The 25,885-nt window shown below is 39.2% G+C and overlaps 2 protein-coding genes across 3 annotated transcripts in view; one reads left to right on the forward strand and one right to left on the reverse strand.

The window, feature by feature from the left end:
* The first annotated feature begins 42 nt into the window (after positions 1-42).
* PSMD10 (proteasome 26S subunit, non-ATPase 10) lies at positions 43-7,330 on the forward strand. Of its 2 annotated transcripts, none has more exons than XM_053580883.1 (5): positions 43-229; positions 2,327-2,425; positions 2,895-3,041; positions 3,136-3,223; positions 6,433-7,330. In XM_053580883.1, exons 1-5 carry the CDS (start codon positions 116-118, stop codon positions 6,438-6,440), a joined length of 456 nt encoding a protein of 151 aa, XP_053436858.1. In that variant the 5' UTR covers positions 43-115; the 3' UTR covers positions 6,441-7,330. The 2 variants fall into 2 exon arrangements, with proteins under 2 accessions (XP_053436858.1, XP_053436859.1); XM_053580884.1 differs by having other exon boundaries at positions 83-229; positions 3,136-3,302; positions 6,433-6,747.
* A 5,740-nt stretch (positions 7,331-13,070) lies between these two features.
* The window catches only part of VSIG1 (V-set and immunoglobulin domain containing 1), a 43,883-nt gene continuing 31,068 nt past the window's right edge, over positions 13,071-25,885 (reverse strand). Inside the window, exons 4-7 of the mRNA XM_053579769.1 lie at positions 19,533-19,682; positions 19,028-19,147; positions 15,159-15,300; positions 13,071-14,339 (exon numbers count right to left, since the gene is read on the reverse strand). Of these exons, the coding sequence (XP_053435744.1) occupies positions 14,063-14,339; positions 15,159-15,300; positions 19,028-19,147; positions 19,533-19,682 (689 nt within the window). The 3' untranslated portion in view covers positions 13,071-14,062. The remainder of the gene's footprint in view (positions 14,340-15,158; positions 15,301-19,027; positions 19,148-19,532; positions 19,683-25,885) is intronic.

Below are 25,885 nucleotides of genomic sequence, written 5' to 3' on the forward strand. Positions count from 1 at the left end.
GGGAAGGAGGAAGCTCGGTGATTGGTGGAGTTCTGCCTGCTCTTTTGACTGGCAGCCGGATCCGACGACGTGAGGCGGGCATTGCGCGCGTTCGCGGAGATCCTGGGAAAGCGAAATGGAGGGGTGTGTGTCTAACCTGACGGTCTGCAATCTGGCCTACAGCGGGAAGCTGGAGGAGTTGAAGGAGAGAATCCTGGCCGATAAATCCCTGGCTACTAGAACTGACCAGGTAAAGCAGCTCTAGGGCCTTTCGGTAGCCGGCCGCCTCGACGAAACCCTACGTGGCTTCCCGGGCCTGGCCCAAGGGAAGGTCAATTGTGCTAGGGGCAGATTCCCGCCCCAGCAGTCCCCCGGGTTCACTCTGATTTGGCTGCAGAAGCTACCCCCGCAGACCTCAATTATACGTTCAAATATGTTTTTTGGCCCGGCCTTTAGCTCTCTGAATTTTGGATATTTCTAGAACGTCTGCCGCTTTTCTCAGGAATGCCCAATCCGTGAGGAGGAAGGCTTTTAGTATGGATTTCTTTATCTTTACTAGAAACTCTATTCAGTGAAACACGTGTAACTGAACACCACTTCTGGGCCAGGCAGTTTGTTAGGAGCTGGGGATACGGTTGAGTGAAAGAAGCATACGATAAAGTAATCACAAAAGAAGATGTCAGATTACAAATTCCGTAGTTAATACTCGGACGAAAAGTTTACTTGGGGTTTTCAGAACACGTAATAGGAGGACCTAAAGCCGAATATTACGGTAATTGGGAAAGTTTTTGCAAAGAATTGAAGGATGAGTAGGATTTCCTTGGGGAATAAAAGCCATTCTGAGCAGAGGCAAACAAAAGTGGATGGATGCTGGGAAGTGTTTCTGCTTTCTTGCTCAAAGGATTCATGGTACCCTCAGTAAACCAAAAAATATTTATATGTTGTTTTCTGTTTGGGGGGCACTGTGCTAAGCACCAGCGAGACAATATCCTATATTAATTTTGTGTCTTTTGGAAGAGAATTTGAAATCAGGAGACAGATTTCCCTTTTCTGGAACTTTCCCTTATTACTCAACCTGAAAATGGCTTTACTTTTACCTTCATTATGGTCTGATAATATTTAATAATTTAAATTAAAATGTAATAATTCATGTTAAGATTTAATAATACTCTATATAAGATTTAACCATTCTTCAGCCCAATCAATGAATTATAAAGGGAGGGAGATATTCAAGATCAAGAAATTTAAGAAACATAGCTAGATGCCATTTTTAGCCTTTGTTTCATTCCTTATTTAACCAAACCAACTGCAAAAAGATTTGGAGGACAATTTGAGAAATCTGAATACAGACTGGGCATTAGATTTCATAAAAGTTAGTGTTAATTTTAATAGGTGTGACAATGATCTAATAGTTATATAAGAAAATACACTTATATTTTTAAAAATGAAATATTCAGGTGTGAAAAGTCATGATATTTAGGATTTCTTTTTAGAAACTTCAGCAAGGAAAAAAAAGATGAAGCAAATATGGCAATATTTATTGTTAAATCTAGGTGATGGGCATGTGGGATTCAATTATAGTCCCTCCATTTGTATGTGTTTGAAATTTTTTGTAATACAGTTTTAAATTATTAAACATTCTATTATTAAATTATTAAACATTTCGTATTAGTGCTGACTGAGAAATATAGCAGTCACTGCAAATAGGGATTTCCTTTGAGAAATATGACCACTAGCTTATTGCTTTTTATAAATAATAATTTTGTTGTTCCCTGATTCTGTGTGGTATGTTTTCTAAATGCCTACATAGATTCAACTAGTTTTATGAACATTGCTTCCCTAATAAGATTCATGTGTTCTTTCCAGAACATGGCTTGAAGTCAGTGTGGAGTAGAGATTTCAAAGTCAGATAGGGTTTGTACCCCAACTGCACCATTTACTAGTTGCTTACCCAGACGATTCTTAATTTCCTCAATGCGTGTGAAAATCCCAGCACAGTGCTTGACATAACAAAAGCACATACATAACATAATAGTAAACAGCCAAAGCTCTGTATCTGGCAAAGCATTGAAATCGGTTTCTTGCTTTACAATTTTCATCACTGTATCCTGCCCAGAATTATTTAGATTCATCCATGTTATTCTTCCCATGTTACTAAAACCTTGGTCTGTCTATATTATTAGTAAGTAATATAGTTTAAGGTTACCTACCTGACGATCCAGTGCTCTCCATTTCTTCTTTTGAAACTATAGGATTGCCAGCACCAAGGTTATTTTCTTCTGCTTTTTTGCCTTAGTTCTATCTCTTCAAGAACGTTTATCTTCTTGATTCTCTTTTTCCCATGTAGGACAACAGAACTGCCTTGCACTGGGCATGCTCAGCCGGGCATACAGAAATTGTTGAATTCTTGTTGCAACTTGGTGTGCCAGTGAATGATAAAGATGATGTGAGTATTCGGCAGAGTTGATAAATTCCCAGTTATCTTTAGACTCCAGACTGGTGTTTACTGAAGACTGAGTATTAAGCTCATAAACAAAATTATAACCTTTACTGCTAAGAAGTAAAGTTCCTGGTGATCAAGAGACTAGTGGTTGCATTATTTTAAAATGTTCGTTTTGCCACTTTGTGATTTAGCATACACATACAGATCAAGGCTTATTGTGGTGAACCCCAAAAGACTCTAAACTCTTTTATTATGTTGGAATTTTTTTTGGTTAACGTTGCCTGGAAAGCGAAGGGGAATATAAAGAGATTTATTGTAGTGGTTTTGGTTTCCTTAGGATTAGACATGTGAGGAATAAGAATGGAACCTTTTCTTTTGCTTTTGTAAAGCTCTTTATAAATCTTGCCTAAATGTTAGCATTAATCCCTGTGCCTTTTCTTCCTGGATTTTGTACTGCCCACTTCTTTTATAGGCGGGTTGGTCGCCTCTTCATATTGCTGCTTCTGCTGGCCGGGATGAGATTGTGAGAGCCCTTCTGGGGAAAGGTGCTCAAGTGAATGCTGTCAATCAAAATGGATGTACTCCCCTCCATTACGCAGCTTCCAAAAACAGGCATGAGGTATGGTTCCATCCCTAGGTTACTTCTGTTGAGTTCGAAACATACACACAAGCACAAATAGACCTCTGCGTTGTTTTCTTCCCTGTCTTTCCAGATTGCTGTCATGTTACTGGAAGGTGGCGCTAATCCAGATGCCAAGGACCACTATGAGGCTACAGCAATGCACCGCGCAGCAGCCAAGGGTAACTTGAAGATGATTCATATCCTTCTGTACTACAAAGCATCCACAAACATCCAAGACACTGAGGGTAACACTCCTCTGTAAGTGACAAGTAGCAGTCATTTGTATTCTGCCTGGCATTAGCCCTCTTGCAATAATTCTTGCATATTTCTTTTTTCATTCTGCTTATAAATGCAATACATATTAATGGCAAAAAATTTGAAAGTACACAAAAGTATAAAGAGAAAAATTAAAATTACCTATTATCATGCCACCCAGAAATAACCCCTGATAACATCTTTGTGTATTGCCTCCCAGTTTTTTATATGCAAATGTGTGTATTTTACACACTTATTTTTCAACAAAATTGGGGTCATACTGTGTATGCAGTTATATTTTGTTCTTTTCACCTCATAGCATATTGTGAGCATTTTCCATGCTTAAAACTTTTTATTGGTTGCATGCGATTCCATTTGATGAATCTGCCATTTAATCATTCCTCTTTTGCTGCATATTTAATTTGTTTGAGTTTTCCACTATTATAAATAATGCTACATTGACTAAAATTGTACAAAAACCTTTGGCCATATTTCTGATTATTACTTTAGTATAGACTCCTAGAAATTGAATTGCTAGGTCAACAAATACATTTTAAGATTATTGCTATATATTGCCAAATTGCTTCCAGAGGAGTTGTATCATTGTACCCTCCAAACAGCTATTTAAGAGTGCCTATTATTCCACACTAACACCAAAATTATGCTTTTGTTATGTGAAAATGGTATTTATAGTTGTAATTTACATTTTTATTAGTAAATTTGAACATTTTTTAATGCCTATAGCTCATTATATTTTCTAATTGTAACTTTTTGTGTCCCTTTTTCTTTTCCTTTTGGGGAATTAATTTATTTTTACTGGTTTTTAGGTGCTCTTGTCTTGACATATTAAAAATATTAACCTCCTTCAATGTTAGTTGAAAATATTTTTTCTAGTTTGTCTTTTCATCCTGTTCATGAATTTGTCAAATAACAGAAGTTTTTAATTTCTGTGTAGCCTAATTTATTAATCTTTCTTCATGACTGGAAAGTTATTCCTCACTCTGAAATTAGTTAAATATTCACTTTTATTGTAGGTTTTTAAAACTGTTTCTTTGGTTTTGATCGAGGATTATTGTTTTGCATTTAACTCTTAAATCCGTCTAGAATTTTATTTATGTGTATGACCTAAAGCTGGCCTCTACCTTGATGTTTTTTTCCCACAGTTCTTGGCCACTTTTCTTCTTGGTTGAGTGGTGATGTTTTTTTTTAACCAGAAATTCTGTGAGTCTTCTCTTTAATCCAGAATGAGTTTCAACCTTTTCCAATTTGACTTTAAACTGACTTTTAAAAGTATTGTTTTTTTTAGCTCAATTTAAAAATTTTTTAATTTAATTCAATTAAAAAAAAAATCTTTCGGCTCTACACCGTCACTCAGTGGTTAGGGCGCCAGCCACATACACCGAGGCTGGCAGGTTCAAGCCTGGCCTGGGCCTGCTAAACAATAATGACAACTGCAATCAAAAAATAGCTGGGTGCTGTGGTGGGCTCCTATAGTCCCAGCTACTTGGGAGGCTGAGACAAGAGAATCTCTTAAAGCCCAAGAGTTTGAGGTTGCTGTGAGCTGTGACACCACAGCACTGTACCAAGGACGACATAGTGAGACTCTGTTTCAAAAAAAAAACTTTCCTCAAGTTCTAAGAGACACTGTTTAGAAAGACCTAAATATTCTCTTTTCTTCATAACTAAAATGGCATGATAGACCAGAGGAAATCTAGGGGTCTTGTAGTATATAGTTTAGGGTCCTGGGAAGAGCGTAGGATTTAGGATGGCTAGTTGCTGTTCACCCAATTCAAACTCTACTATTACTAACTATATTAAATTCTTGCATTAAGTAACTTACCTAAGTTATTTAATATTCCTGAGTCTTAATTTTCTGATCTATAACATGAGGTAGTAATTCCTTCCTTACTAGATTGTTGTGGGGTTTAAGTAAAATAACAAGTAAATAGAAATTTAAGAAGAGTACATGAGAATTAGCATAGAAGATTGTAAAAGTCTCATAATTCATCAGATTTTAATTTTTTTTTAAGACGGAGTCTTACTGTGTCGCCCTGGGTAGAGTGCCATGACATCACAGCTTACAGCAACCTCAAACTCTTGGGCCTAACCAATTCTCTTGCCTCAGCCTCCCAAGCAGCTGGGACTATAGGTGCCCACCACAACGCCCTGCTATTTTGTTGTTGTAGTTGTCATTGTTGTTTGGTAGGCTCAGGCCGGGCTTGAACCCACCAGCACCAGTGTATGTTGCCGGTGCCCTAGCCGCTGGGCTATAGGCACCAAGCCAATTCATCAGATTTTAAACCCTGATGTGAGGAAAGTATTGTCACTTATTCTCGTAATTATTAGGAAAGTAAATAGAACTTCAAATGTGTGTAAAGATAACCTGACAGTTTTGTGACTTAGGTTTGAATGTGTGAAATTGCAACCTATTAAAGATTCCCTCCCACCAAAAAAATATAATACCAAGCCTGGCAAACTATAAGTGCCAGACAAAGGTTAATTTCCTTCGCTCAGTTTACCACTCGGCCATGTCAGCATAGGCAAGAACTTTAACCTCTCTCACCATTTCAGTGTTAAATGGTGATAACAATACCTTGCTAACTTGCAAGGTAGAAATATGGATCAAATGAGGTAAAATCTTTTATAAACTCCTTTTCCAAACTTCAAGCCAGATTGCCATTAACAGAATATGAATTGGGGCTTTTCTAAATTCTAACCCTGATATATTACATTTATGTTTGGGATAAACAAACTTCTGCTAATCTCTGTAAAATGAGGAAGTTGTTGCTTAGGCTGGCATTTAAATCCCTTCTTCTGTTGTAAGTAGGATCAGAATTATGATTTATGATCTGGTAGCATAAGGCTGTTCTGCTGAATTTCAACTTATAAACCAGTGGTTCTCAACCTGTGGGTCGTGACCCCTTTTTAACAACAAAAATATGTTGCGGCAGTAGGAAGATTGAGAACCACTGTTGTAAACAGTCTTCTCCATGCAGACTAATTTTTCTTTGCTGATGAAATTACTTTCCAGTTTTACCATGGCCTAATATGTACTTTAGAATACTTAACAGAAATCCTAACCATTACATACAGTTGGTAGTGATTAATTGGTCTTTGTGATCCCTGATTTCAGACACTTAGCCTGTGACGAGGAGAGAGTGGAAGAAGCAAAACTGCTGGTGTCCCAAGGAGCAAGTATTTACATAGAAAATAAAGAGGAAAAGACGCCCCTGCAAGTGGCCAAAGGTGGCCTGGGTTTAATACTCAAAAGAATGGTAGAAGGTTAAGCAGCTTGGATTTATTCTTAATTTTGTATGTTTTTTTGTTGTCCCCAGTGTCCTGGAAACTAATGTACTTGTGCATAAGGCATCATTAATGAATGATGAAGTTTTCTCACCATCAAAGTCTTACAAACATGTTAACTATTGTTCCTGCTGAGGTACTTGTTCTAAGCTTATAACTTGCTTTCTAGGCATGGAATAACTGTTGAGATTTTTCTGCTGTTACCATGTAGTATTCTGTATTGAATTTTGGTTAACTTTGAGTATGTGATTCTGTGGCTGTCATAAGTCTTCAGCACCCTCCCATGCACCTTCTGACCCCCTCTGAGGCAGAACAGTGCAACAGAACAGGTCAGTTGTTTTGCCAGATGGTTCTAAGTGGATTCTATAATGTTCAGTTGAAACACATCCTCACTTGTTTTTCAAGCCTCACTCAGGCCTATGCCAAATATTTCTGTTTTTTCAACCGTGAGGTTTAAGTTATTTTTGTGACAGGCCATGTATTTTAGCGGACCAAATTTTAAGTTGGAGGGCATGCTCTAAAAAATTGAAAAACGATAGCCCATGTACCCACGTATTTCTTTAATGACGCTTTTTCTCTCAAAATAACATGGATGGTTTTTTAAAAGGAAGTTCTAAGGTACCTGTACTGAGTCATACTTTATGAAAAAGAACGTCAAGCTTGTTAAAACACGTAACAAAAATGTACTTTGATTTGTATTTCAGAAACTAAAAAATAAAATGTTGAAAGTATCTCCCAGTTTTTCTTTCAAACCAGTTTGGCATTCACTTAAGCCTTAAAAACCTTCTCACTTTTTGGTAACTCTAAAGTCAACAAAATTAGTGATACTTGGACTGCAGCTGAAATCTTTAAAAATAGTAATCTTCTGAATTGCTAATTAAATGTAGAACAAAAGGAAATTAGTATAAAGGAGCTCAATTTAGGGAAGTGTCTTAAATGATACTAGTCATAAAATCTAATGAACTCCAAGTGACTCTCCAAATTGTTTTTTAATTTGAATTTTGTGCTGCAAATATTGCTTGAAATAAGTGATCCACATGAGCTCACAAACTTGTAATAAGTGCAGGTCAAGGACTTAATAACCAGTAGCTAAAATGAGTTTTGTAAACATGAACTATGATATTGATATACAAACCATTTTTTTTTTTTGGGGGGGTAGAGTCTCATTTTCTCGCCCTGGGGTAGAGTGGCGTGGCATCATAACTCACAGCAACCTCAAACTCCTGAGCTCAAGTGATCCTCTTGCCTCAGCCTCCCAAGTAGCGGGGATTATAGGCACCCACCACAACTCCTGGCTACTTTTTTTTTTTTTTTTTTGAGACAGAACCTCAAGCTGTTGCCCTGGGTAGAGTGCTATTGCATCATTGCTCACAGCAACCTCCAACTCCTGTCTCAAGTAATTCTCCTGCCTCCGCCTCCCAAGTAGCTGGGACTACAGGCGCCTGCCACAGCGCCCGGCTATTTTTTTGGTTGTAGCCATCGTTGTTTGGCGGGCCCGGGCTGGATTCGAACCCGCCAGCTCAGGTGTATGTGGCTGGCACCTTAGCCCCTTGAGCCACAGGCACTGAGCCACTTTTTTTTTTTTTTTTCTTAAGAGACGGGGTCTCTCTCTTACTCAGGATGGTCTGGAATTTCTGAGCTCAGGCAATCTACCCGCCTCAGCCTCAGAGTGCTAGGCTTTCAGGCATGAGCCACTACACCCAGACTGATATACAAACCCTTTCTACATAAATATCTTGAGTACCACTCTTTACAATCAGGGAAGCATCTTATAGAACAAAACTTTTTGTATTAAATACCAGGGATAGAATTGATGGCAAATGAAATAATTTATTTCCAATATTAGTATAATCAGCAAAATTTTGCCTAATAAAGTCTTTTAGTACTGAAAGTGTTTAATTTTCATAAATACTGAGTTTGTTGTCTGAGGTAGTAGATAGGCTTCGTGGATGTAAAAGATACTCATGCTAGTTCTTCAAGAAGAGTCCGTCAATGAGCAATACAGATGGAACTAAGCCGTAAGCAATTTGTAGGCTTTTGGCATTTAAATGAAGTAACTTGTTTTAGATCACTGATTGAGATAATCTGAGGATATTAATGTTCTTGGCTATTGATCAAATTATTACATGTTCAGGAACAAGAAACCTAACCTAGATGAAGCTAATTCAAGGTCAGCAGATTCCAAAATGAATTTTAAAAAGGTGACAATTTAATTGTAAGCTTAACTGAGAATATAAGATGGAAGAAATAGGTCAATGGAAACGGTGGGAAAGTTTACATTCTTAAATATTATAGAAAATTTGCAGTTGTGAGATTCTGTGAGTTTCATGGTAAATTGTATTTACTACATAATCTTTGACTTCATAATTACACGATCCCATTTGGTTTCCCAATTCTCAACCACACCAACTACAATGAATTCCTTACATGGCTCTGTCTGCTGCTGTTTCCATATTCTGTTACACTATCAAGCCCCCAAATCAACTTGTCAGCAAGACTGATAGAGTAAGAGAATTCTGTACTTTGGTCTATGGCTCTAGCTTCACAGTTGCATTGACTGCCTGAAATTGAATGCCAGAATTTGTATGTGCACTTTTCTTGGGAAGAAGATTCATAGCTTTTAACAAATTCTCCAGGGATTTGTGACTCCCCAGAGGGTTAAGAATCCCAGGTTGAGGGAAAAAACAATACTAAATCAATTGTTAGAAGACGTAGGTTTTATAACAGTATGTGGTTCTACTACAGTTCTTAATTTTTAAGTTTTTCCATCCATTTCCACCATAGCCTTTAAGAAGGCAGAAATCATCTCCAATGTGTAGATGAAAGAATGCCCAGAGCTAGAGAAACAACTAGTGGTAAAATCTAGTGTTCCTGGATCATAATTCATCTTTTTGCCTCTATTCAAAAACAGTTGACCAGGTGGGAGGTGTGCTAGCATTTTGATAATAACAGACTGGCGGTAATGCCTACCATGGTGTTTTTCTTAAATTGTCTGTAACCTAAGAAATAACATTGGGTATATTTCTTAGTTCCTGACACAGAGCTCCTAAATTTCTTGGGATTTCCTGGATGATTAGGAGCATCTTTTGTTCCAGTGAGGCATCTTACTGGGCTCCTGGATATCTTCAGAATGGGGGCTGGTAATAACCAAGCCTTGATTAGAAACTTGGCACTTTCATTCCCATCCCCCATCCTCCAGGGAGAGGGAAGGCTGGAAATTGAGTTAATAATCCATCATGTCTACATGATGAAGCCTCCATAAAAATCCCCGAACTACAAGGTTTGGTGAGCTTCCAGGTTGGTGAACACATCATGTGCTAAGAGAGTAGAGTAACCCAACTTCATGGGGACAGAAGCTTCTGTGCTCGAGACCCTTCTAGAACTTGTCCTATGATAGCTCTTCAGATGTATCCCTTATAATATAAACTGGTAAACAAAAGTAGAGTGTTTACAAACTGTGAACCACTATGGCAAATTATCAAACTTGAGGAGGAGGTTGCAGGATTCCCCAAGTGGTAGACAAGTTAGATAGAAGTGAGCACATAATAATTGTAACTGGCATTTGAAGGGGAAAGTCTTCTGGGACCTAACCCTTTAGGATCTGCTAACTCTGGGTAATGTCAGAATTAAACTAGATTGTAGGACACAGTGTCTGCAGAGAAGTGAATTGCTTGGTGTGGAAACCCTACATATTTGATGTCTTAAGTGTTGTGAGTAGAGGAATAGTTTTCCTTTATTAGCATATTGGTTTTGGTTTCCTGAAGCTCTCATTATCATCTCTGAATTCTTTGTGTTTTTTAAACCAAAGCTTCAAAGACAATTAGGATTATTTAGTCCTTGGTTTGAAATTTTTCTGAGGCCCTCTAACCAGTTTTCAGCTTGTAAACATTATAAAACAACCTTTTATTACTAAAACGTGGGTTTGTTTCATTGAAATTAGTAGTTTGGTGCAGTTGAAAAAGCATTACACTTGGAATCAGAGAATTTGGGTCCAGTTTTGACTTTGTGTAATGTCAGACAGATTATTTTACCTGTCTTTACTCAGGGAGTCTCCTCTGGGGGCCGAGAGAGAATGTATAAGAATGAACCAGCTTTCATGAACCGGCCTCCCCAACCAAGAATGTAATCCTACATCATCTCCCACCTCTAGCTCCATCATTGTTAGGAGTGAGCCATTGTGTGTGTTATAAACCTCAGGTGTACTAGAGTTGATAAAGGTTAAATATTACTGATTTCAAAGTTCTCTTCTAGCTCAGAAATTCTTGCTGAAAGTTCATCAAATTTGAGTTACATGCAGGCCAGTGCAAAAATTGCAAATAGGCAGCGCCTGTGGCTCAAAGGGGTAGGACGCCGGCCCCATATGCCGGAGGTGGCAGGTTCAAACTCAGCCCTGGCCAAAAAAATTGCAAACAGTAACTTCTCAGCATGCAATATTAAAGGAGAAAGTCACCTGGTGCTCTAAAGGGCATAAAAGATAATAAGTCTACGTGATTTCTCAGCTTTTGGTCAAGAATTACTATGTTTCTGTCTCTTTTCATCATAAATCACTGTCATTTCGAAGCCCTCCCCAGTGCAGTACAAATTCTAGCCTTTCTCTCCTGCAGTCAACACATTGTTGGTGTTAACACACAAGAACTTGTCATAGCGAAACTGTGTACTCATGAAGACAAGGGCTAGCTCTGATTCTGCTCACCATTGTACCATCAGCAGCAGCAACAGTCCTGGTTCACAGTAGCCATTAGTCCAGTAGTCCACCAGACCCAGTAGTCCAATGGGTGACTGAATAAACAAATGAATTGAAACAGTCTAAGGACCTATAGCCAAAAGGCTGTTCTGCTGACTTTAGAATACACTACCCTGGGCGGCGCCTGTGGCTCAGTGAGTAGGGCGCCGGCCCCATATGCCGAGGGTGACGGGTTCAAACCCAGCCCCGGCCAAACTGCAACAAAAAAATAGCCGGGCGTTGTGGCGGGCGCCTGTAGCCCCAGCTGCTCGGGAGGCTGAGGCAAGAGAATCGCGTAAGCCCAAGAGTTAGAGGTTGCTGTGAGCTGTGTGACGCCACGGCTCTCTACCAGAGGGCGGTACAGTGAGACTCTGTCTCTACAAAAAAAAAAAAGAATACACTACCCTTTTTTTTTTTTTTGAGACAGTCTCACTCTGTCTCCCTAGGCAGAGTGCCATGGTGTCATCTAACTCACAGCAACCTCAAATTCTTAGGCTCAAACGATCCTCTTGCCTCAGCCTCCCAAGTAGCTGGGACTACAGGCACCCACCAGGATGCCCAGCTAGTTTTTCTATTTTTAGTAGAGATGAGGTCTCACTCTGGCTCAAGCTGGTCTTGAACTCCTGAGCTCAAGCAATCCACCCTCCTTGGCTTCCCAGAGTGCTAGGATTATAGATGTGAGCCACCGTGCCTGCCCTACTTTCTAAGTGCAGAAAAAAGGAGATGAGAGAAGTTCCTGGAAATCCCTTTGAGTGGTAATTGAGATGTTTACATTGTTGTTTAGTTTTTAAACTCAAAATATTAGGTCATTCTTAAGACCTTCCTCACTGGCTTGGCACCCATAGCACAGTGGTTATGGCTCCAGCCACATACACTGAGGCTGGCGGGTTTGAACCCAGTCCAGGCCAACTAAACAACAATGACAACTGCACCAAAAAATAGCCGGACGTTGTGGCGGCCACCTGTAGTCCCAGCTACTTGGGAGGCTGAGGCTGGAGGATTGCTTAAGCCCAAGAGTTAGAGGTTGCTGTGAGCTGTGATGCCACAGCACTCTACCGAGGGTGACATAGTGAAACTCTTGTCTCAAAAAAAAAAAAAAAAACCTTCCTCATTTTCTTTATTTTGCTTCCAGTCCCCATCAGGCTACAGGATACCATATATCATAGTAGCATATTTAGTCTGTGAATAGAATTATAGGTACTTCAGAAATCCTTGAAGTAAATTGACATATCAAAGAAAATACATAAGTAAAAGCTTTCTAGCTTTTGTCTCCATGGCTATGAACAAGAGTAATGTTAATTTCCATTTCAATTCACCTTAAAACCTACAAAGACCTTATCTCAATGTGTGTACACAATGACCTATATAAAAAGGCGTCTGCAATTCAAGAAAATCATTTACATGAAAATCTGAATGTGGTAAGTTAGACTGAAATGGATTAACCTTAGAAGGAAGTAAGATAAAAAAAGTACATTCTGTGTTATCCCCTCTAAATGAAAGTCAAGAAAAGACAAAGCTAATAGGTCCAGGGCCATAGTGGGATTACACATGGGGGCATTAATGAACATTTTGGGCTGAACAGTTTTCCTCTAGATGGATGTGGTGGTTTCATGAATGTGTACTTTATCAAAATCCATCAAATTGTACACATGAAATGGGTGGTTTATTGTCCATAAAGTATACATCAATAAAGTTGTTTATAAAAGGATTTAAATTAGGGATCATTAAAACGAGATTTTATTTAGTATTATTTATTGAGCCTTAAAGTAAAAGTCAACATAAGATTCATTTCACAAGTGAAAAAGTGAGTCTGCCTATAAATTTCCTCAAGGTGGGATGTGGGTGAAATATGATCACCAAAAGCTTTTTAACAGGGGAAGAAGAAGTGATATTAATGTATTTTAGTTAATATTTAGCATGTATACAGGATCCATATCTCTATATTAGTGTTTGAATGTACCAACATTTAAGATTATCTAAAATAGATCACGAGTGTTCATTTGGAATACTTTCCTAGGCTGCTTTTCAAAGTAGATCACATCAGACATCATGGTAACATAATAGCTCATTCAAAGACATAGTATTGTTTGCTTATACATTATTTGGCATTTATAAATTGGGTTATTTAAAAAAAGATGCTAGGCTCAGATAATTGGATACCAGGGTAACTCCTTGGGAAATCTAACATGATGAATGGAGCATTAATTACAAGACCTGGTTTTAAATACCATGGATCAATTGATACATATCTTTTACGCATTCTCCTCTGTTATTTTTGAAGAACTTTTCCCCAATCTATGACATAATGTTGGTGAATTCTTTCCTTAGTGCTCAATATAAAAATGAATAGGGTAGCCCCGACAATCCTAGAAGTAATCCCAGTAATATTGAATCTAATTAATGCCATCTTGTCAATAAGATTTTCTGAAATATAAGTACTATTACAAAACTCTTTCAACTAATTTAGAAATCACTTGCTTTGTCATTTGTTAGACTTACATGTTAGTAAAATTGTAAGTATTCTGGCAATTCAGGAACCCTTGCATTTATTTAGTAGTTAGTTATCTTGCCATGTTTATTCAGGATTTGCGATAGTAATGAGCACTGTATTAGAGGAGGGTTGATCAACACGTAAGGCAGAAGTAGGGGCTGGTTAGTTCAACAGAATTCCAAATGCCAGTAATGGGTTCCTTAGTGATGATGCTGGAGTTGGGCCACCAGCCTATGCCTTAACCCCTCACTTTTCATCATCACAGAAATGCTCAACTATAATCCCAGGATCTGGCTCTGACTCCATTTCCAGATCCAGATCTGGCTCCAGCTCCAGGTCGAGATCAAGCTCAGGGATAGCAAAAGGATCTAATCCTGAGGCCATGTCTGGGGCATGTCCTAGTGCATGCTGGTCTGGTCCCAGGATGGTGACAGTGGAAGGTAGGGCTGCTGCTTCTAATTGGATGATGTTATCTCTTGGCATTGCTTCACCCTCTGCATTTGGGTTTTTCTTCGTCATTGGTCTGCAAGAAAGAAGCCCAAGAAAAGAATAAGTTAGGGAAATGCTAACTTTGAAATTTCATGTGGAGCCAAATGCTCTGTAGCATAAGTGACTATGGGTCCCAGACTGCAGGAAGGCTGTTATTTCTGTTATTCTGACTCACTGTCAGGTCATATGTCTATTTTGGGTTCAGGAAGGTCAGGTCTTAACAATAATGAAAGTTCAAGAAAGATAGACCATGATGATGGGGTGAGAGTCTAAGAATCTAATTAGGTCTTTGAAGACCAAATACATAGCTCTGATGCATCTCCATGTCCCACTCCATCTAGCACAATGCTTGGCACCAGGTGGGTACCCAATACATAGTTGTGAAAACAAGGAAATGGGGGGATGACCAAATGAATGAGTGTAATACACACTACAGAATAAATAGCAGAGTGGTTAAGAGATGGGTTGTGGACAGGGCCACATTCTAACTTCTGTGGGCCCTAGGCACTTTTTCCTCTTGTTCCATTAAAAAAATATATTTAAAATTATATTTGATGAGTGTGTTATTATAAAGGTAAGTATGTTGATATTATACATTAAAATATTTTCTTGGACCTAAAAGGGTTGTTGTGATGGTAAAATCAATTGATATACATAAGATGCTTAGAACGGTGTGGCACCCAGCACTCAATAAGTGGTAGCCATCATGGTTCTTTTTATAAAAGCAAGGAGAATAAGCAGAAAGATACCTCTGATACCGTACACTAAAAGGAGCGCCTAGGAATTGCTGACTGAAGGAGATATCCCTGAGAAATGTTTGTATTCAAGTAAAGAAACCAAAATGAGGGCTTACTCAAGTTCGGTGATGGTTTTGGAAGTTCTCTTCCTTTCGTTTGCCTTTGTCTTCTTCCTTGCGAAGCACACAATAGAGAAGATAATGGCAGCACCTCCCAGGGTTCCTACCACGGCCCCGATAATGATTGCAATTTCTTGATCTGGAGGACACAAGCAGCTGGTTAATAAAGTGGACCATATTGTCATTTGTGTCACTATGTGTGCATTTGTGAATAGTGGGGAATATTTGGGGCATTCACATAGCAGGGAAGTGACTTGCATAGGCTAGAAAAATGGACACTCCTAGAACTCTGCCAGTTGGACCCATAGTGGGGGAAGAAAGAAGACTGGCCTGACTATGTAGCTTCGCCATTGACATTTATACACATGAAGAATAAAATATACAAACACGGGGGAGGCAGACTTGCTTTCAAAATAGGATTTAGAGAAGAGAGTCTAAAGTGTGCATTTGTTTAACCAATGGGAAAGACACCATGGAGTTGTAATCCAGTCACCAAAGATATGCCTCTGTTATAGGCAGGGACATTTTCACCAGGCTTTCCTAGAGCATGGGTGAAACAGGTCCTTAAAAGCCTTCTCCCCCACAGCATCCATGCTCATCAGGGCATTCTGGCCACTAAGAAAGGATATGCCCATTTCAATTAACAGACATCTGGTTTATTATGTCAGTCTATGGAAAAGCTTAATGGGTGTGAGACGATCCAGCTGAGCACCAGACCTTCAAGTCCTGGAACACCATGTCTGGGTTATAAAACAGCCCATCCATATCTGCCTCCCCTCAAACAAGGGTTGACATTATATTTTGAGATGAGAGGCTAGTTGAGTTGCCTGATAATAATGTGCATAATTTTAAAAATCAATTAATTCTACTAAATTTCTCACAAAAACAGCAGTCCTCTGCCCCATTCCTTCCCATCTCTCAATCCCATTCACTAAAGGCCGCCACTCCTAACTCTTTCTTTTTAATCTTCTTGCCTTGTGTTTCTGTTATGATTGCTCCAATATATCCCACCTTTTATTTTTTGTAATTTATTTCAGATTAATATGAAGGTACATATGATTTGGTTACATTGTTTGCATTTATTTGTAAGATAAAGTCCAAGTTGTAGTTGTGACCTTCCCCCAGGAAGTGTGCCATTTACCTGTACATATACCTGTTAGGGGAGAACTTGCCAAACCTTCTGACCCCCTTCTCAAATTTGAGTTTTTCTCTTGTGTACACATTGTTTATAATCTACAAGTTTCAACTTAGTAGTGAGTACATGGGATGCTTGGTTTTCTGTTCTTGTAATAACTTTGCTTAGGAGAATGTTCTCCAAATCCATCCAAGTTGTAACAAAAGATATAAAATCTCTATCTTTTTATGGCTATATAGTAAATATGCCATGGTATACATATACCACAGTTCATTAATCCATTCACGTGTTGATGGGCACTTGGGTTGTTTCCACATCTTTGTGATTATAAATTGGTACAAACTGCTATAAACATTCAAGTGCAAATATAATTAAATGAGTTTTTCTCTTTTGTGTAGATAACTAGTAATGAGATTGCAGGATCAAATGGAAGGTCTACTTTTAGCTCTTTGAGGACTCGCCATACTTCTTTCAATAAAGGCTACATTAGTTTGCAGTCCCACCAACAGTGAAGAAGGTGTTTCCTTCTCTCTGCACCCATGCCACATCTATAACTTTGGGACCTTGTGATGTGGGCCATTGTCACTGGAGTTAGATGATATCTCAAAGTGGTTCTGATTTGTATTTCTCTAATAATTAGAAATGATGAGCATTTTTTCATGTTTGTTGGTCATTCATTTGTCCTGCTTTTTCCAATTTTCATCATTTCCTTTTTATTTCCTACTCTGTAAGTTCTTTTGCACCAGTCCCCTCATGCCACACTTCCATATTCTAATAAAATTCTATCACAAATTTTGGTTAAATTGAAGTTTGCAGCATTATGACTATTGAAATATTGTTCACAGCTGAGGAACAATACACTATGATTCTTTTTTTTTTTTTTTTTTTGCAGTTTTTGGCCGGGGCTGGGTTTGAACCCACCACCTCCGGTATATGGGGCTGGTGCCCTACTCCTTTGAGCCACAGGCACCGCCCCAATACCATGATTCTTTCTTGTACAACATTTTAACAATTTTCCCCCGGGGTTAATAAGTGCCTCATTTGTTTAGTTTTCTTTTTAAATGCATTATCACTAATCCCAACACTTCCACAAACCATTAAACCCCTCTCAGTAGATTCAAACACATTAGATCATCTATCAGTTCCTCATGGATTTTCCCTCTGAGACATGCCTTCTGGAATTCTTCACCCTCTTCTCCCAGTATGGACCTGTTGCCCTTCTATGCCTGCTGTTCTACTGTCATCCCTCAACATCTTCATTGTATAGATAAAGAAATAGGCTCAAAGGAGGTGGCAGGCTCATACTCAGCCCTGGCCAAAAAAAACGCAAAAAAAAAAAAAAAAAAAAAGAAAGAAAGAAATAGGCTTTTTGAGTTCCTTTAAGATGCCCCTCAAATAGCACTTGGTCCATAAAAAGCTATCCCCAGTTCTGTAATTGTCCCCTTTTTTGGAGTCCTCTGGACCCTGTGCAGACCTCTAGTATAGCATTTAGCATATTTGAGCTCCTTTGGTGTAGGACATATTTCTTCTTAATCTCTGTATCTCCATCACCTAGGACCATCCTTGGCACATAGTAGGTATTTAATAAATGCTTGAGGAAGGAAGCAAGGACAGAAAGAAGGAAGGGGAAGGGAGGGAGGCAATGCTGGACATCATTAGAAAGAAGATTAGGAAAGAAGCAAGGCTGCCATCCAAATCCTAGGTGCTTCTACATCTGTAGTATGTTTGTGCCCCTAGGAAGGCAAAAAAGGATTGGGGGACAGCTAAAGAAAGACAACAGAAATGAGGTAGGGAAAATTGCTGAAAACTATATGAGAATGAAGGAGCAAGGTTCAGGACAGCAAAAGGAAGAAAGCTCAGCTGCGTAGGAAGAGCAAAAGTCCAATGGAACTTGCCACCCTGGATATGGCATAGATTAAAACTACAAATTCAAAGTAAGTTAGGAAAAAATGACAAGATACTAAGTGTCATCAAGTGATCTTTGAGTGGTTTGGTGAGACATCCCTTGTGAGGGCTTGCTCCTAGATCAGCCCAATTTGACAATTCCAGGACCCTTAAGTTCTGTGGTCAGAGAGTGTATATGTACCTTTAGATGAGAAGATTGAGGTTTAAAGGCACCTCTGCTCTGCCAGTGACTAACTGGATGACATTGGGCAAGTCATTTACCTCCCTGAGCTTCAATGTACTTTCAGTAAAATGAAGCTAACAACATATTCTGCCTGTCTCATAGATAGGCTTTTGAGAGGAATGAGTGAGATAATGTTTGTACAGCACCTGGCCTAGTGTCTGGCATATAATTTGTGCTCTACAAATAATAGCTTGCTTGTGGGAGTGAATGTTACTATTGCTATTATTGTTATAGGAGGATCTTAACAAAGCCGTTAAGAAGTAGAAAGTTTGCAAGCTACACGTGTTCCAAAATGACAGCATCACCTGGATTTACCACCAGCATCAGAAAGAGAAATTCAGCTTGATATTATCAATAAGGCTGTTGTTTTAATTATTGAATAGTAACACTAACTTTCTAGATTTCATGAAGCTTGAACAGATTACTTTTTGTAAAGGATTTGGGGCAGTGTGTGGCACCTATTAAGTATTAGATATTAAGGTGGCCATTCATTGTATCAACCTATAAATGAAGCACAAACCAGGAATCCTAATTAACTTACTGGGCTGTCTGGCCCAGACTACTTCGCCAGAAGAAGCTGTTAAAGATGTATGGTCAACTCACGTGCAGTAGTTAGATCAATTTCACAGGAACTGTTGCCAAGGCTGTTGATAGCAGTACACTGGTAATAACCTTGTTCAAAATTTGTTAGATTTCCAATAACCAAAGTCCCGGTGGTTGGATCTGTTGAAAGCAAGAAATAAACTTTTGAGATCTCTTATGCAAGTACAGATCATACCAGTGTAACATATCATTCAATGCCAATCCACTTTCCCTTATTTGTCTCCCTTTTATGAGATGTCCAGGGTTCAGCTAGACCCCTGGGGACTATTCCAAAGGGAGCCTCCCTGCCCATTGTCTCCATACTCACCACATTCTAGAGGTTGGCAAGTAGACCTGACCACAATCATCATGCTGGGAGATGAGCATTCTTTATACATCCCTTAGCCCACCCACTCAAGAAAAAGAGAATGTTGAGCTCTAAGGACAAACAGCTAGCCACATGTTCCTGCTGTCAGCTAACTGCAAATACCAGACCTTTTTAGGTGCTGCTGAAGGTGATACTCACTTGATTTCATGGGTTTGATATTGTTTCTTTCTATTTTATACCAGTAGTACACAGGGGCAGGCGTTCCAAGTGTAGAGAGGCAGGAGAGAGAGATCGTATGACCGACTTCTGGTCTTCCTTGAATGCTACAAAGGGGCTTAGAAGGTTTGACTGTAAAGCAATGACAAAGAGTAAAAATCCTTCAGGATGAATGACAGTCTGTGAAGACTGCAGTCATTCAGTCATTCCCTCACTTTCATTTTTGCAGAATATGTGTTTATTTAAAAAAAGAAAAGAAAAGAAAGAAAGAAATCCTCTAAAATCTTATTCCACAGTTTTCTGATTTCACCACCAGGTGGGAGTAGAGTACTTCAGGTGCAGGCACTTTGAGTGAGGAGGCCATTAAGATTCAAATAGTGTCTCCCCCATCTGCCTCCTCCCCAGATTTATAACCACGAATTTCTGCATTGTGTCTTAAAATATTCCTTTATTAAAACAGCCAAATTCAAGCAAATACCAAACGACTAGAAACATAATTATGCTTTATAAGCACAGTTTTTAAAGGAAAATAGAACCCGTGGGTATACGTTGAAATAACCTGTTATTTATTCTTTTAAAAAATTATTTTATTGATCTCATTAATGTCTGCAGCTATGATTTAATAATAAAAATTATTTTATTAATGTGTTAAAGCTGTATTTTTATTTTCCTTCATAAGTGCTATTTATTTCATTTTTTATCTGGGGGTGACAAAATGATTGAAAGGTTTGAATTTACCTGTGTCCCTCAGCCACAGGGGAGCCCACTTTGAGCATTTGTGCACTAAAATCTTTATTCATCCTTCACTCAACAAGCATTTAGTTCTGTGCTTCCTGTGTGCCCAGCACTGGACGAGGCACCAGGTACTCAAAAGTAATTTTGAAACAGCTCTGGAGTAGAGAGGAGGAGTGATGACAGACATGTTTAGAGAGGGGCAGATGCCATATCTTGGAGGGCTTTGCATTTCATGTATTTTACACTGAAAGCAAGGGGACCATGGAAGGAGTTGAAGTAGAGAAACGATGATGGTCATTTTAACATTTTCAATGGATCACTCTGACACTGCGGATGTCTGAACCAAAGGAACGAGGAGATAGATTCAAGAGGCATTAAGAAAGTAGACTTAATAGCCCGGGACTTGATGACCAACTGGATATGAAGGATGAGGAAGAGAGTGGGATCAGTGATGACCCCCAGTTTTCTGATTTGGATAGTTGAGTACATAATCTTCCCATCTCCTGAGATAAAAACCACAAGAGGAGAAGCAGGTGTTAGGGAAAAGAATGACAAGGAGGAAGGGGGTGATTAATAAGGTCAGTTTGAGATGTACTGAGTTTTAGCCACTTATGAAAACACCTCAATGGAGAAGTCCCGTGGGAAGCTGGACTCATTCATCCTACTTTGCACAATTTATTCTATCCTTAATCTGACATACAGATGATCTAAATCTCTATACTTTCCAATTCACTTTTCTTTTCTTAATTTGGATATAGAATCCTCCAAGGGCTTAGGTTCTCTAACTTAGACAAGTTAGAGCTTAGATGCTTCTACTGCTCAGCCCTCCCAACCTTCCCGGAAACAGGGTGGTTAAAAGCAATGCTCTGAATCCACACAGAATACTGGCTCTGCAACTTTACTCTTGATATGTTCAGGCAAGTTACCTAACTTAACCAAACCTTAGTTAACTCATCTGAAAAACGCAAGTAAGAGATTACCTAACCAAAGATTAAATGTGTAACACATACAGGGTCTTGGGCATGGAATTGCCATTGGCCACAGGCAGGACTAATTCCTGCTACTAAAGTTGATCTTTCATTGACTCCTTGACTCAGCCATCTCTGCCTCTACTGCTCTGTGCACATGAGCAAGAAGACACATGCATACAGCTGTAACTCTGAAACATTTTACTCTATCTTTTAAACAGGTGTCTTTGAATTAAAAGAAGTATTTTTTACTCAGCTCTTTATTCTTTCACCAATAATTTTCTCAGATAGGAACAACTAGTTGGAGTTTTGCTTATCCTAAACTAGGTTATTTAACCAGAAGTTCATCACAGCTATCACTACATTTAGATACCACCTTTTCAAAAAGACAGTAATTGTATAGCCTTTACAGCAGAGTGGAATAATTTGAACAGCAAGTTAAATAGGAGTGTTTCATCACAAAGTTAGGCACCAGGACTTGAACCGAATTATGGACAAAAATCTGAAATGACTTGCACTCATTTCTTGAGCCCAGAATCAAACCCAGACAGGCTTTTTTTCCTGAACACACTTTTCTCCTTGTATTTTTTAATTCACATTTAGTGAATCACCTTGAACCAAGTCCCAAACCTTTACATTTTCTACAACTGCTGAATCAGCATCGAACTGACATTTCATCCGGCTAAAGTGCCTAATAGAACCTGGGTGTTTTACTGGTAAAGCCATTGATCTACCATTTCACTTTATTGCTTTCAACAGAATTGGAGCGGGAGGAAAAGGCTCACCTCAGAAGAGAAATGAAAATGCTTCAGTGTTGTCAAAACTTCTCGAAATTAATCATGTTCTTTTTATGTGCCAAACTGCAAAAGTAGGTGATGCTCATTCCGGAGGCACGCAAAATAATTACTCAAACTTAAGTGTTTTTCAGAGGTTAATTTTCCAAGATTGTCATATCTGGAAATCTCTCAAATGAATGATCATCCAAACAACCTGGTCCTTTGCTCATTACAATTTCCTCCACCTAAATTGTGACCTGTCACCTCAGCCCCTCTGCTTGCCTGATATATTCTTGCACATCCTTCAACATTCAGTACAAATGTCATTTTCCCCGATAAGACTTCTCCAGTTCCCCTGGGTACAGCTTTTTGCTCTCTCCTCTGTGCCCTCATAGTTCACCTCTCCTCCTCCACTGCAAGATTTTATGTTACACATCTGTCATCTGTCTCCTTCACTAGACCGAAATTTGGAGGGTTGGGGCCCTCTTCTACATCTTCCTGTCTCCATCACTTAGCTCAGTAACTGACACATGTGCCCAGGGTTTGTTGAAGGAAGTCAGGCATGAATGAATGAATACACAGAATGGATGTCTGCTGCTGGGTAATGAAATGTCTCTGAAAGATACATTGCTGTGAGAGCCATCTTTAAGGAAATAACAACACCTCTCTCCACAATTGCTCTCTGTTACCCATTGCTCTTTTTAGAGAAAATTAGCAGTCCCAAAATTTCTAGAAGCGTACGTTTGGAGGATACTTTTGCTCTTTGGCCAGTTAATAAAAATACGATTTTCAAAGGTTTCCAAATAAGGAAATCCATGGACTCTTCTGCCACTTATCTTGCCTGAGTCTTGTCTGTTTTTTGTTTTGTTTTTTTTTTTGTTGTTGTTTGACAGAGTCTCACTCTGTCGACCTTAGTAGAGTGCCATGGTGTCATAGCTCACAGCAACCTCAAACTCTTGGGCTCAAGAGATTCTCCTGCCTCAACCTCCCTAATAGCTAGGATTATAGGAACCCACCACAACACACAGCTAGTTTTTCTATTTTTAGTAGAGATGGGGTCTTGCTCTTGCTTAGGTTGGTCTCCAACTGCAGAGTTCAAGTGATCCACTGGCCTCAGCCTCCCAGAGGGTTAGGCTGTCCACTTAAAGAAAAGTCGTGGCACAGTCATGGCAGGAACTACCTGACCCAGAGATTCCTGGGAAAGAGTAACTCAGAGAAGAAGTTACCCTCAATATCTTATGGAGATTGATTTGGGATCCTCTGACCTTTAAATTTAAGAATGTTAACCTTCTTGTCTAGCTTTATCTCAGGGCTATTTCCAACCCTGGGATAAAAAGGCTTGACCTTTTTAGGTTGTTTCTGGTCCAAACACCCCAGAGCCAGGGAACAATAGAAAATCATCAGCAGATTAATCCCTCAAACTTTCAAACATTTCGAAAACATTTGATCTTCAGTATTTCATTTGTTCGAATGAAAAATGAGGTTCCTCATAACAAATCTATAAAGAAGGCAGAAATTACAACCCCATCTCACAATGGTTGGGAAAACATGGACTTACTTGCACAAGGTCACCGAGTACAGAGTAAGAACCTAGGTCTCTGGACTCCTACATCAATGCCTTGGCATTTATACCACGCCATTTAGTTCCCACGTATATAACTAGTCTTTCAAACTGGAACATGAACTCTCCCAGGAAAGTGCTTCAGTAATACCCCTCCTTTCTGCCCCTGTACCCCAAGGCCTATCACAGGGCTTAGCAAAGTACAAAGATGGGTCATTGCGTTAACTCACTCTTAAAAGTTAGCTCTTGGATATCTTTCCCTCTTTTCCAACTGGGTAGAAGAGGCGGCAAACCTCACAGTAAATATCAGCTGGTTCCTTTTTGGCATCACCTGGGTGGCAAGCCAGGACAGTGCTGGACAAATTCTCCGAGGCATGTACCTTGTTAGCAATTGCTGCTTTTCCAAGCTACTAAGTTATTAAGTCACCGATTTAATCTAGCCCCTATTTTCCTGTGATGTATGTCCATGGCTTGACAGGAGCGATGACTAGATCAGCTCCATTTGGGGCTACTTAGAATTGGGAAAACGCTTAGTTCAACTCGTCAGTCGGGAAGGGTTGCCAGCCATTTTACCCCTCTCTTTGCTCTTCTTACCCTCAGGGCCAGAAAACAGGAGCTTAACCCCCACTCTGCTCTCAGAGGTTGAAAAGACCCTAGAAATCACCCATGTTGGGAGCTCCCCAAGGGCTAAAACCATGCCTCACTCTCTGGCACATCATTCCTGGCACAAAGTAGGCACTCAATAAATATTGAATAAATGAACTACTCCAATTCATTTTAAGAGCAGATATGACTTGTGCAATGTCATATAATGAATATTTGTATATAAATTACTTGATCTAACTTAATGTGTGGTCCCTTTTCCAAATAGCATTAGCATCTTCAAAAGGAACTTTTATTTTTTGAACATCTTACAAGGGTACATGTGAAACTTAGTAAATGTAGAATATAAATGTCTTAACACAATAACTAAGAAAATGCCAGGAATGCTATGTTAACCAGTGTGATGAAAATGTGTCAAATGATCTATAAAACCAGTGTATGGTGCCCCATGATGGCAAAAAAAAAAAAAAAAAGAAAAAGCATGATTAATAAAATAAAACTTATTTGGTAAATAAAAAAAAAGAGAGAGTCTCAAGTTGTAGCCCCTGGGTAGAGTGCCATAGCATCACAGCTCATGGCAACCTCAAACTCTTGGGCTTAAGCGATTCTCTTGCCTCAGCCTCCCAAGTAGCTGGGACTACAGGTGCCACCACAATGCCCGGCTATTTTTTTTGTTGCAGTTGTCATGGTTGTTTTAGCTGGCCCGGGCTTGGTTCGAACCCACCAGCCTTGGTGTACTTGGCTGGCGCACTACCCACTGAGCTACAGGCGCCGCCCGGACTTTCCTGCCTTATTCAAAAGAATGATTTATGGTTGAGTCCCTGGGGTTTTCCAGGTATACGATCACATCATCCGCGAAAAGTGAAAGTTTGATCTCCTCTGACCCTATATGGATACTCTTGATTGCCTTCTCTTGCCTAACTGCAATGGCTAAGACTTCCATTACAATGCTAAAAAGCAATGGAGATAGTGGACAACCTTGCCTGGTTCTTGATCTAAGTGGAAATGTTTTCAATTTTACTCCATTCAATATAATATTGGCTGTGGGTTTGCCGTAGATGACCTCTATCAGTTTAAGAAATGTCCCTTCTATACCTATTTTCTTAAGTGCTCTGATCATAAAAGGATGCTGGATATTATCAAAAGCTTTTTCTGCATCAATTGAGAGAATCATATGGTCTTTGTTTTTTAATTTGTTTATGTGATGTATTATATTTATAGATTTACATATATTGAACCAGCCTTGAGACCCTGGGATAAAACCCACTTGGTCATGGTGTATGATTTGTTTGATGTGTTGCTGGATTCTGTTTGCTAGGATCTTATTGAATATTTTTGCATCAATATTCATTAAAGATATTGGTCTATAATTTTCTTTTCTTGTTGGGACTTTTCCTGGTTTGGAGATCAGGGTGATATTTGCTTCATAGAATGTGTATATTTGCACCAGATTATTCATTGCAGCTCAATTCATAATAGCCAAGTCACGGAAGAAGCCCAAGTGCCCATCGACCCATGAATGGATTAATAAATTGTGGTATATGGATACCATGGAATACTATGCAGCCCTAAAAAAGATGGAGACTTTACCTCTTTTATGTTTACATGGAGACACCAGGAACATATTCTCCTGAGTAAAGTATCTCAAAAATGGAGGAAAAAATATCCAATGTACTCAGTACTTCTATGAAA

The sequence above is a fragment of the Nycticebus coucang genome, chromosome X (genome assembly GCF_027406575.1).
Source record: "Nycticebus coucang isolate mNycCou1 chromosome X, mNycCou1.pri, whole genome shotgun sequence".
Taxonomy (NCBI): Eukaryota; Metazoa; Chordata; class Mammalia; order Primates; family Lorisidae; genus Nycticebus; species Nycticebus coucang.